This window comes from Lissotriton helveticus, chromosome 8 (assembly GCF_964261635.1).
Source record: "Lissotriton helveticus chromosome 8, aLisHel1.1, whole genome shotgun sequence".
NCBI classification, from domain to species: Eukaryota; Metazoa; Chordata; class Amphibia; order Caudata; family Salamandridae; genus Lissotriton; species Lissotriton helveticus.
In genome coordinates, this window is record NC_136069.1 from 766411553 (window position 1) to 766425181 (window position 13629).

Sequence of the window (13629 nt, forward strand, 5' to 3'; positions counted from 1 at the left end):
ATGATGTCTACTCAACACGTCTGTTCTGGTATTCAGGGACCCCGCTAAGGGGTTGGCGACAAGGATGAGATTCTGAAGCTCCAACTACCTCCAAATTGGATTCAGGACCTCAACCCATCCTGCATAGTCAAGTACCACACGACAGTCATGTTGTCTGTGAGGTCCGGCACTAGTCTTCCTTTGATGGATGGCAGGACGGCCTTCAATGCCAGGCAGATTGTCTGAAGCTCCAAAAGACTGATATGAGAACAGACTTTCCGTCGGAGAGCAGAGGTCTCTGATCTCCATCTCTCCAAAATACTCCCCCAACCCAGCAATGACCAGTCTGTCATTGTCATGTACTTGAGTGGGGAAGGAAGAGTGCCATGCCACAAGCCTGGTTAGTGTGAGCAAGCAACCACAGCAATTCTGCGCTGTTTCATTTGAGATTTTAATGGCGTGTGGGAGGCATCTCAGATGGTGGGATATGTAGTCCACTACAGAGTCTGCATTCGCCATCTTGGGTTTGGGACAAGACGGTCACTTGAGGATAGGAAGCCTTATAGGCATCCTCAATGAGATCCAGGATTGATTCCAAAACATCTGGATCCTATCCTGAATGTTCCTGACTCAATGCGACAGAGGAAAGGCCTTGAAAGTCACTGTACCTCGATCTGCTCAAATTCTCTGTATGGGACTTAAGTGGGACTTCAACTCATTGACAGGGAAAATCAACAATTACAAGAGATCAGTTGTCATCCAGATGTGATCCATGACGGACTGCAGTGAGTACTCCATTAACTGCCAGTTGTTAAGGTACTGGAATAAACATACTCTGACCTCCGAAGACAGATCGCACCCACCACAATCACTTTTGTGAACACCTGAATGGAAGCATGGTAAACTGGTCTACTTTTGAACTGCAGAGGACCCCTGTAGCACAGCAGGGTGGATATGTGGGCTCAAAGGGGATGTTTAGTATAAATGGCCATACAAATTCGGATTGCCCTGCATGTAAGACTTTCAAAAATGGAATGCAATTGTGTCTGATTAATTATATTTTTTGCAAGCCTGTTTATCTTTTATAAGATTTGAAGCTTCAAGGTAAAGCAAATAGTGGGAAGGGACTAACCCCTGGAAATAATCACGGGGGCAGACAGGAACAAAGAGATGGTACTCTCCTTACAGGCAGAATGCCCTAAACGTCTTACCACTAGGATGACTGAGAGACATCAGGTGTAACTGGTTAGTTTTCAACTAAGATATGACCCAAGTTTCAGTTAATTGTATAGGATGGTACAATAAAACAATTAACCAGGTCGTACAATATTTAAAGGTGGAGATAAATGCTAACAGAAATAAGCAGGAAAAGGCCCAAGAAAAGAAAATGCTTGGTTTTATAGGGACTGTAGACAATTAAAATGCCAGATAAGGAAAGGGGAGAAAAAAACTTAGAATAAAATATGATTGCGAGACATATGGCAACCTCCAAAGCAACAAGGGAAAACAAAAATACATTTCAGATAAAAAAAAATGTGCTAGAAGATATTGAAACAAAAAAAAGCAAAAAACTTTTGCCAGCATGTGCAACAGGGAACAAGAAAGGAGAAGGGGACAATGAGATTTGCTATAGAAGAAGCACGAGTAGAACACTTAAAGGAAATGTGTGAAGCTGGATATGAGGTAGAGGAAATTATTGTGGCAGATTGGAATGGTGTAAGTGAGGATATTAGAACTCAGTACTCCTTGTGTAATATCAAAGACACCATAGTGGCCTTAAAATTAGCTAGAGCTGCAGGACCAGACAATCTACCCGCTATAATTAAAACAAAGGCCGATTGGTGGGCTAAATATTTCTATTTGGCATTTCAGGGGATATTAGCTACAGGCCAGATACCATGAAATTGAAAGGGAGCAATTATAAGAGCAATACAAAAGAGGGAGGACACAACAAACCCCAAAATTATAGTTTGATTAATCTTCTTGGCGTAGGTAAAAGACTATTTTCAAAATTAATTTTAGGAAGACTAAAGGATTGGGCAGGATGACACAATATTGTACAGTTTGAACACTGGGTTTAAGGAAGGACATTCTACGTTAGACCATTGTTTCAGTATATGGTAGCTTGCACCTAAGTCTATGGAACAAAGGGGCAGCTTATTTTGCTGCTTTGGAGATTTCCATGCAGTATACGATTTGGTTGATCAAAAATGTTTATAGGAAATGCTGACTAAATTGGAACTATCAAGGACCAACCTTATAGTTATAAAGAGATTGCATTCACAAAACTGGGCTCAGGTAATTTTTGATACAGGAGGATGACTGACCCAGAAAATCCCAATCGCTAACAAGCTGCACTAAGGATGTGTCTTGGACCCCCTGCTTTTCTCCCTTTTCATTGCTGACCTACCGAGAATATTAGCTGCATCAAAGGGTCTTAGCCCAAAAATGGATAGTACCCATTTAGCATGCCTCTTCTAAGCAGATAACCATATCATGGATATGACAGAAAGAGGCATACAAAGGAAATGAATGTATTCTTGTAGTAATGTAATAAAAAAATGTAAGTGGCAAATATGCAAAAGACCAAGGTGATGGGTTTTGGCAAAAAATCTGTAAACTTTGAATGGTACTTAGGACGTACTAAATTAGAAACTGTCAACAAATACAGTTATCTAGGGGTATGGTTCGTAAAGAGATCAATGTGGGACTAACATATCAAATCACTCAAAGTTAGAGTTGAGGCATCAATAGGTGGTCTTAAAAAATTCAATTAAGGTTATGGAGATATGTCCCTAAGACCAGTAATAACTGCCTATGTGACCATGATCCGTCCACAATTCCAGTATGGAGTGGAGTTGTTACGCCTAAGTGGCAAAAAAATCTATGAAGAAGGAAATGTTTAAAAGGTTGTCACTACTGAGGTCCTCAATGTCTCCGGCAATATGATTGGAAACAGGAATAACATTTTGGAGCTATCTGGATTATGCCAAGGCGATAAGACTTTGATAATGCCTTGAAACAGGAAAAGGGCAAAATATATAATTACTGTGCAAAAACGAGATCATACAGAGTGAACTGAAGTGGGCCAAGGGCATTAGAAAACATCTGGAATGAATACGTAGGAAGTAGTTTCTTCTGAATTCAGGAAGCCATAATCTGCAGATAGGGACCAAAATGTGAACTATGTGTATACATCAAAAATAAAGCCAGAGAACATGATATACAGTATTTACAGGGGAAGCCACCTGTTGAATCTAGGCAAAACTCATGGCAAAATGAGGAGTGGTTTCCTTACGTGGACGCATTACCTAGCCATAGGATCAGATCTGAGATTTTAAGATTAAGAATTGGTCTAAATTTGTGCCATAGTAACAGCAAGGAAAAAATTGTAATGATGGATGAACTTGAAAATGTACTTGTGGATTAAGGGTAAAGTGTGACTGCTTGCACATCCTCATAGAACATATAAAGTTTCAGACACTATGGAAAGTCATTTTAATGCCACTTTTTCTCAAATACAGTATTCGCGAACGCAGGCAAGCTGTGGCACTTTCAACCAATCTGTGATATCTGGATGTGACGTGCCTTGGAAAGATTTGCGGTCGCTGTTAAATGTGTTTTCTTAATCTGGTCCTTTTTAAAAAATGTTTATAGGGAACAGTCAAATTTTATCAATAAATTGTATGATATCTTATTTGTGTGTGTGTGTGTGTGTATATATATATATATATATATATGTGTATATATATATATATATATATATATATATGCATTATGATGATCAATTTTAATATTGTTTTATATATAAGTTGTATCATGAGATCTTAATTGTATGCACATGCATAATGATGATTAAGTTAAACACCGTTTTATGCGGTTTAAAGACTAAAGTCCAAATACAAAGTTTTGGGACTGACTGATGTATATGTGTAGTGCTTACAAAAGCCTTAAAATTGTATGAAGCAGTCTTTATATCTACATCAATAGGGGAAGGTAGAAGTTATTTATCTGTAGGCAAACTTTACTTCAAACAAGGAACTCTACAACTAAAACAAAGAGAAAGTCCACTCTTGTTTCTGATTTATTCCCTGTAGCTCTTTAGAAAAGACATCAGTTGTTTTAATAGGTCTGTCACCCGCTACAATTTGGTGGAATGAGTATTCAGCAAGTCCCCGTGTGAACGTGGATGTATTCACCTCTCAGCTCGAGGAAGCTATTTAGACTGTCTTCAAAAATAGAGAATTGCCTAATAGAAATATTCCATATACTGAACATTATTGTATTTTTAGCCTGTTTAGTACTTGCCCTGATGGGGATATACTCACTCACATTCTCTCTGTGTGGTTCAAACAATCAGTAGCAAATTCAGAACACTCAAACACACAACATACTAACGGATCAGATATTTTCAGGTGGCTATATGTAATTTGGACATGTTTTACGCCCCTGGTGCTCTGGAGAAGAGTGGACCCTATAGTCACATTTTCCTCAAAGGTCACTGCCGGCACTTTTCCTAATCAAGGTCTCAAGCCTCTGCTCTATTTCTATGATGATACCGATTTCAATTTAAAGTTTGTTTTTCATGGCTCGTGCAGAAAGGCTTTCTTGATGCTGGTCATTTGTTAAAGATAAAATCAGGCAAAGTTTGAAAGATTACAAAAGTACCATATTCATTCTTAAAACAAATAAATAAATCAAGACCAACACTTTCACTAGCTGACTTACCAGACGTATTAGCTCTTTCGCAATTTGTTGAATAGAGATTTCAAAGTCTGTTCCAATATTGTATATTTCACCAGGCTTTCCATCTTTTAGAACTGTGAAGAATGCTTCCACTACATCTGTGGCATACAAAAAATTTCTAATTTGACGTCCTGAGCCATGAATGCAGCTAATTGAAAAAAGTGGACATTGGGCCATTAATGCTGGTCAATAAGAAATAACACACTATTACTTTATTTACGCAAACTCAATCTACACAAAGCAATGGTTCGCTCATGATTTTGACATGTAACAGACATGGTATAACACATATGAAATGTCGTGCCCCTGGTATAACTGATCAAATTCCACAGCTAATTTTTTTGTGTGACCTGTAAAAGATCACTGCCTCAATAGTACCCATGTCAAATTAAACCGTTTTCATGTTGAAGTAGACAATTACTGCCATTATATAGGCAGTCGCTCCTCTGATTTGCTTAGAAGGTGATTCAAATACATAGTGCCCTATTTTGGGGAAGGACAGTACAGGTAAACAAGCATTGGCAAAACCAATTGGTTCCGCCTCTGTGAAATCTATTGGGTTTGTCAAAGTGGTTTTAAGACCTGTTGCATAGCAGCGGACTCTAAAGCTAGTGTTGACCACGTAATAACACTTTTTTTTATTGTTCAGCCATAGTATGTCTCATCTACCATACAGTGAATCATATATTAATGTTAGATATAAATATTTGTTTACAATTGAGCTTTCCATTCGCCATAAAATATTAGGCCCTTATTTAAATAAAATAGATTAAATGATTGTTTCTTGGGAAAGTATTCTATTTTTTTTTTAGAATTTATTGTGTGAAAGATATAACCTGCTTTAACTAACACTTTAGATTTCAAAAGCTGTATTGGTTTTTCAGACACAAAATAAATAAAAGAAACAGAACAGAGGGGCAAAAGTACAGGATTTCATCAATGCACCTTGGATAAAGATATATGAGTAGTTTTACAAGTATTACAGTACTGTCGGTTAAATAAATTGGCTAGCCGATCTGACGGAGATATAAATATTGCATGGTGAGCTAAGCATATAGTTAATGTCACCCGGGGGCGACTAGTTTCAGGGAACATAGCCTGGAACTCGTAATGCCTCAACAGTTGCATACTAAAGTACAGTAGGTCACATATGTTTACATAGTGAGCGATGATTTGTAGACCAATCGTATCCAACCAGACCGCATTAAAGAAGGAAGACATGTGTGAAACCTAACGTAGATAGTTCTGTTAAATATCCCTATCCCCTTATCAGCCTGGGAAAGTCAAGAGAGAGAAGAATCAACAACACTAATACTAATACTATTACTACTACCTGAAAAGATAAGGATAGTAAAAGAGAACGCAGGAGAGAGTAAGAATAGGAGAAGAGTAAGACTATGCTCTGGGTCAAAGGGCCTGCTCATGAGTTAGATACTTATGGAATGGTGATGGGAGGTTTATCAAATTTACCTAATTCTGGTAAGGAGCCATCACACAATCCAGGTTGTTCAAATGTATGTGGTGAGGGGACCACAGATAAGCGAGACTTTATCTATTTCTGAGGTTGGCAAATCATGGGGGTTTAAAGACCTTCGATGCAGAGTCAAGTGCTTCCCATATCTTCCTGTGCTTAGGTTTCCAAGGAGAAGTATTTAAGGTGCTATTATCCTCACCTCTTAAAAAAGTTAGCCATTCTTGCCATTTCTTGAACGAGATTTTCTCAAAACTCTTCCAGTTACACAGCACTATCTTATACGCCAGTGTTAGCATTAAGTCGAGCATAAGGCGATCGTCCTCCCACAACAGGTCTGGATCAAGAAAACCAGCCAGTATGTATGATCATTCTTTAACCAGTGAAATGTTGAGTGTCTGAGTAATGCAATTGAAAACTTTAATCTAGAAATTTTCGAACATAGGACACAGTAGGAGCATATGAGGTAAGTCCCCTGTTTGAGAGTTGCAGTTATGCATTGTGGGGACTGGATTCGTTTAAGTCTAAACAGTTTTGCAGCAGTCCAATAGTTCCTATTCATGATCAGGAATTTTGTTTGAGAAAGAGTGGGGGAGATTTTGTATTTGAAAGGCATCATATGTATTCGTGGCCAATCAAGTGTAAGTGTTTTGCCATTCGGTTCTGCTTCCCATTTTGTTATGTTACTCAAGTGAAGAGTGAAGCTTACTCGGAGGGGGTAGTAGCAATTTATAGATCATTGAGACCGTGTGACCTGCATTAGACATATGTTGTAGTTTGGAGGGAAGCGAGGGAGAAAGAAATGTAGGATTAAGTTTGGAAATCTGAAATTTCAGTTTCAGTAAGTCGTAAAAGTCTAATTCTGTTAAACCTTTCTCAATTTTAAGTGTGGAGAAGGGTATAGGAGAGGTGGTATTATAGAGGTCCTTTGTCAGACTACCAAGTACTTTAGTTTTATTACATAGGAACAGAGATGCTAGCTCCCAAATCCCTCCAAGCAGCAACCCGGAGCTTGAACCAACAAGTCTCCCAGTATGCTACCTAGGGGGGAAGGGGGAAAGTGGATAAAATAACAAAAGAGAGAAGAGAGAGTTCTGGTGGTTCCTCTCGTAGTCCGTCCCGCAGACTTCCGTTGAAGGATTTCCTGTAAGAATGCAATTATTTAATAACTCTCCTATAATCCTCCTACACAACTTATCACTCAAGTTTATTCTCTTTTCCTACCATTGCTTTTTCCAGAACTCTGCTCCTCTTCTGACCTTTTCTTTCTTCGCTAGATGGATATGTATTTACTGGTTCCAACTAGTTGTTTTTTCTGTAAAACACAAACACCCTTAATATTGTGTACCTTTCCTAATCTTGTCCTCTCCCTATTTAACTATCTCTACTTACTCACAATATCTTCTGTATGTTCTTAACCTCTGTGATGCCTGTTGTATTCCTCTTTTGTTTTTTCCCTGTTGCGTACCTCCCTTTTGACCTAGAATTAAACAATCCTGTGGTTAGTTCTAACCTTCCTTTTACTAACTCCTATGTTAAGTATATGACTCTTCTTAACTCACTTAATATGATATCTGCGTGACCTTTTATCCTTTTTGTCTGGCCTATGTTGCCCAGCTGACTTTAACTCTTCTTTTGTATCTATTTTTTCAGAATGACGAGGTACTTGGACGAAGTCTCTCCTGTTTCTATGCACAGCTATTGCCTTCAGGTAAGTCACTATCTTTACATACGTTTTCTCATTTGTACACTGTTATTGCACTTAGCTCTTTGTCGTCTTCTCCCTCTGCTCGGCTCGTGTGGTGAACCGGTTCGAACAGTCTCTGGAAATTCTGACAGGAAAAACTGCCTCGGTGCCGTCTCCTCCGACCGCCACTAGAGGTCCTAAGAAAGCCGTCTGACAGGAACGGCGAGATTCGTTGCGGAAATTCTGTGAAGCGCTGTCAACACTCTCGAAGGGGAAGATAAGGGAAGGAAGGGGCGAGGTGAAGGGTAACTAACTATTCTAACTAAAAAGGAGAGTAATACGAAGGGATAAATCAGCGGGGATTTACTAAAACTCGGGCCTTTCTAACTCCGGATTCAAAAACGCTCTTCCTACGGTGATGGCTTAGGTGAAGTGCGCAGTTCTCTGTGCTCGCGCGCTTCACCAGCATTCTATCATTACTGTTGTGATAAGCTAGACCGCTGACCCCGCAGAGCGTCAACGGCCATTTTCAGGTTCCATTGGCGTACTAGCTTAGTCCATAGGTTTTCCTGGGTATGATCTTGTCTGACCCGTCTGTCCCGCCAGACCGCGTTATTACCCCGATCTGGAATCTTGGGGTTCTGACAGTACCCTCCAACAAGGTAGATTCTCTCCTCCCTGGTTTGGTGGGGAAGCGTTGGTGAAAAAACGTAACCAATCTTGGGGCGTGAACATCTTCCTCATGCTCCCACGATCTTTCCTATGGTCCATACCCTTTCCAATCCACAAGGTAGTATAACTGACCCTTTTGCTCTTTGGAATCTAATATCTCTTTGACCTCAAATTCAGTTCCAGTCTCCAGCTGTAGTGGTTTGGGGGGTAGTTTCACTCGTAATTTTTTGGGGGCCTTCTTCAACAAGGAGATATGAAAGACTGGGTGGACCTTCAGTTTAGGTGGCAAGACGATTCGATAAGTTACTGGGTTGATTTTTTCTTCCACGGGATATGGACCTATAAACCTTGGTTGAAACTTCCGATTGCCTTTTAATCTCAAGTTTCTTGTGCTCAACCAGACTTGATCTCCTATCTCCAAAAGGGGGCCTGCTCTTCTTTTTTTGTCTGCATACTTTTTGTACTTTTTCTTAGCTAATTCTAAGTTTTCTATAGCGCTTTGGTGTACCTGATCTAAATGGGTAACTATCTCCTCGACAGCTGGGACGGAAAGATCAGTTTGTCTAATGGTTGAGTTTGGATGCCTACCATAGTTCATGTAGAAGGGAGAAAACCCTGTGGAGACATTCTTAGCGTTATTGTGTGCAAACTCTGCTGCCCATAAGTAATCTGACCAATTCCCTTCCTGTTTGAGAAGGAACAATCTCAAATATTGTTCTAACTCCTGGTTCACCCTCTCGGTTTGACCATCAGTTTCAGGGTGGTAACTAGTGGAAAACCGAGCTTCGCTCCCCAACCCTTCCATAAAGGATTTCCAGAAATGAGAAATGAATTGTGGACCCCTATCAGATATCACCACTTTAGGGATTCCATGAATCTTCACTACTTGACTGCTAAAATGAGCGGCCAACTGTTTAGCCGTCGGCACCCCTTTTAGCGCCAAAAAGTGTGCCATTTTACTAAGGGAGTCAACCATCACTAGTATGGTGTCGTAACCCTGACTTAGTGGCAGGTCAGTGATAATATCTAAGGTAACTGTGTGCCATGGGTAAGGTGGTGTTGGTAAGGGCATGAGTAACCCTTTTGGTGCCTGCCGTCCTGATTTTCCCTGAGCGCAGATCTCACAGGTTTTCACATACTCCTCAATATCCTTAGACATATTTGGCCACCAATAATGTCGTTTGATCAGCTCCTTGGTCTTTACCTCTCCTTTATGACCTGCTAACTTTGCATCATGGCATTCTTCCATCACTTGTTGTTGCAATTCCTTGGTGGGAATGTATAGTTTGTCTTGAAAACAGGGCAACTGATGACGAATCCTTCTGCTTTCTCCCTCTAGTGCCCAATTTTGCATAGCCTCAGAATCCATTGCTTCCAAAATACCTTGTTCTAGGTGGATGGACGTGGTCGCTCCAATTATTCTCTCACTCGGAATGATTAATTGATTTTCTAAGGGAGTCTTCTGATTCTCTGTGTCTAACCTGGATAAGGCATCCACTTTTCCGTTTTGTGTTCCAGGTCGATAGGTGATGACGAAGTCGTATTCCGCAAAGTACAATGACCAACGTAATTGTCTTGGGGTAAGTGTTCAGGCCATTTTCAAGAACTTCAGGTTACGATAGTCGGTGAAGACTGTTACTTGATGTTGCGCTCCCATCAGGTGGTGTCGCCACTCCTTAAAGGCGTCTTTTATAGCCAACAATTCTTTCTCAGTGATTGTGTAGTTAACCTCAGCTGAGGTTTATTTTCTTGATCTATAGGCTACCGGGTGCAACTGACCAGTCAACTTATTTCGCTGAGACAAAACTCCTCCGACAGCCTGATCCGAGGCGTCTGTTTCCACATAGAAGGGCTCAGCTGGATCTGCATGTTGTAGGATCGGGGCGGTCGTAAAACTTTTCTTTAGTGACTGGAAGACCAATTCCGCATCTTCAGTCTACTCGAACTTAAATCCTTTTTTCAACAATCGGGTAAGAGGTAGAATCTTATGCGAGAATTCACTGATAAACCTCCGATAGAAGTTAGCGAATACAACAAAACTTTGGACCTCTTTTACACTCTCCGGAGACTTCCAATCCATTACCGCTTCAATTTTCTTCTCGTCCATGTGAATTCCTGTTGGTGAGATGATGAAACCCAGAAACTCCACCTGGGAGACATTGAAGGCACATTTCTCTAGTTTTACGAACAATCTGTTTTCTCTCAACTTCTGTAAAACTCCTCGGACTTGGTCTCGATGTTTCCTTTATCCTCAGAGTAAATAAGTATTTCATCTATGTACACGATTGCACACTGATCGATAAACTCTTTCAGAACATCATTAATGAAGTACTGGAAAGCAGCCGGGGCGTTGCAGAGGCCATAGGGCATGACTTGATATTCGAATAGTCCGAACTTAGTTCGAAACGCCGTCTTCCACTCATCGCCCTCCTTCATTCTCACTAGATGGTACGCCCCTCTCAGGTCCAATTTCGTGTAGATCTTGGCCCCTTTTAATTGATTTAGTAGCACCGATATGAGTGGCAACGGATAACGGTTCTTTTTGGTGATCTTGTTAATGGCTCTGTAGTCAATGCAGGTTCTCAAATCCCCCTCCTTCTTCGGCACGAAGAACAAAGGCGAGGATACTGGGGATTGGGAGGGTCGGATAAATCCATTGGCTAAATACTTGTCGAGATATTTCCGAAGATGGGGATGTTCCTTCTCAGTAAGGGCGTAAACTCGACTGCAGGGCAAATTCGAGCCTGGTTTTAACTCTATTCTACAGTCGTAGACTCGATGTGGTGGGAGTTGCTCCGCCTCAACTTCATTGAAAACTTCCTTATAGTCCTGATACTCTTCTGGAATTTCCTGGATGTGAATCACACATATCGATCCTCCGGCTTGACACAATGAGTGTGCAGGATTTGCTTCTTGGTCTTTTTCCTGTACTCCAAAACAATTTTCCCGGCAATAACTGGACTCCATTCTAATTGTTCTTGCACTCCAGTTAATCGTTGGGTTATGCTCCGTGAGCCAGGGAAGCCTAAGTATCAGCTGAAATTGGGGAGCATCGATTAAATTAAACTGGATTCTCTCCTCATGCCCATCATTTGAGATCAAAAGGATCGATTCCGTGTGGCTCACTATGGGACCTGATGACAAATTAGTTCTATCTACGGCTCTGACTGGTTCACTTTTGGATTTTTTGAATGATTGGATTCCCATTTTGCTTGCAAATCTTATATCGCAAAAGTTTCCGGTCGACCCAGAGTCTATCATCACAGAAACTCCGGCTAATGTGATGTCTCGAAATCTCACCTCCATAGATAGGATTAAATGGGGGGCTGCAGACTGTAAGGTATTAGCCACTCTATGTTCTTCAGGAGTTTTCTTTTGAATCGCATCCACCAGTCCAACTCCAACAACGGGTGGTGCTTCTAGTTTTCCTTCAGCTTGAAGGTTGTCTTGGGCTTCTTTGGACAGTTTCTAACGAAATGGCCGCCGGATCCACAATACATGGACAGATTACTGGTTCTTCTCTTCTCCTTCTCTTCCTTTGTGAGGGGACCACGTATGATTCCTATTTGCATAGGTTTGGTTCCCTGTTGACTTTCATAGCTTCTGCCTCCTTCTGATCTGACTATCAAATCGAGGGATCGCCGGTCTAAAATCCTTCCTTTTTTCGCCTTTTTTCTCACCTTGCCGAAAATCTATCTCCAAGACCAAATCCACTAACGCTGAGATCTCGGTGGGTCTATTTGGAATTCCAGCCAACCCATCCTTTAGCTCATCCTTCAATCCGCGATAGAAAACCGCCGCTCTCTTGCTTTCCGGCCAGTTCGTTTCTACCACTAGCTTGTTGAACTGGGCCAGATATGAGACCACGTCTCGATTTCCTTGTTTAAGGTCGAGTAATTCATTGTCCACAGCTTGAGATATTCGGCGTCTGTCAAAAATTCGAAGGAACTCCTCCTTGAAGTTTTCATAATTTCTTAATATCGGGTCATTTTTGGTGATTAACGGCAAAGACCAAGACGCTGCATCCCCACTCAGATATGACAGTACAAATGCGACCCTAGACTGCGCATCTGGAAAAATCGAAGGGCGGCACATAAAGTGTAGTGAGCATTGTGTGATAAATATTTGCGCCTTCTGTGGGTCTCCACTAAAACGCTCTGGCGCAGCTAAGGGAATAACTGGCGACAAGGAATGAATTACTTGGGTGGTCATTCTATTAGCATCTTCAGAAACTGAAGTTTGCCCATTTTGCCCAGAACCAAATGGTTGCCTTAGTCGATGAGCTAGCTCCGCTGTCTCTTTTCTCGAGTTTACAACTTCTAGCCTAAGGTTTTCATTCTCCTCCCTGACCGCACTCAACTCCTTTTGTATTGTGTCTAATATGGTTCCCAGGCCCTGTAAATCTATTCCCTCGACCATCTCTGTTCAGGTGTAAAATGCAACTTGGGCACTTCACTCTGTCAGACTACCAAGTACTTTAGTTTTAATACACAGGAACAGAGATGCTAGCTCCCAAATCCCTCCAAGCAGCAACCCGGAGCTTGAACCAACAAGTCTCCCAGTATGCTACCTAGGGGGGAAGGGGGAAAGTGGATAAAATAACAAAAGAGAGAAGAGAGAGTTCTGGTGGTTCCTCTCGTAGTCTGTCCCGCAGACTTCCGTTGAAGGATTTCCTGTAAGAATGCAATTAATTAATAACTCTCCTATAATCCTCCTACACAACTTATCACTCAAGTTTATTCTCTTTTCCTACCATTGTTTTTTCCAGAACTCTGCTCCTCTTCTGACCTTTTCTTTCTTCGCTAGATGGATATGTATTTACTGGTTCCAACTAGTTGTTTTTTCTGTAAAACACAAACACCCTTAATATTGTGTACCTTTCCTAATCTTGTCCTCTCCCTATTTAACTATCTCTACTTACTCACAATATCTTCTGTATGTTCTTAACCTCTGTGATGCCTGTTGTATTCTTCTTTTGTTTTCTCCCTGTTGCGTACCTCCCTTTTGACCTAGAATTAGACAATCCTGTGGTTAGTTCTAACCTTCCTTTTACTAACTCCTATGTTAAGTATAT

General features: G+C 40.9%; 1 protein-coding gene across 2 annotated transcripts in view; it reads right to left on the minus strand.

The window, feature by feature from the left end:
• Positions 1–13629, minus strand: part of TGDS (TDP-glucose 4,6-dehydratase) — a 465036-nt gene that overhangs the window by 34329 nt on the left and 417078 nt on the right. For both annotated transcript variants that reach the window (XM_078657602.1, XM_078657603.1), the window contains exon 9: positions 4708–4873. In XM_078657602.1, the coding sequence (XP_078513728.1) occupies positions 4708–4873 (166 nt within the window). The remainder of the gene's footprint in view (positions 1–4707; positions 4874–13629) is intronic.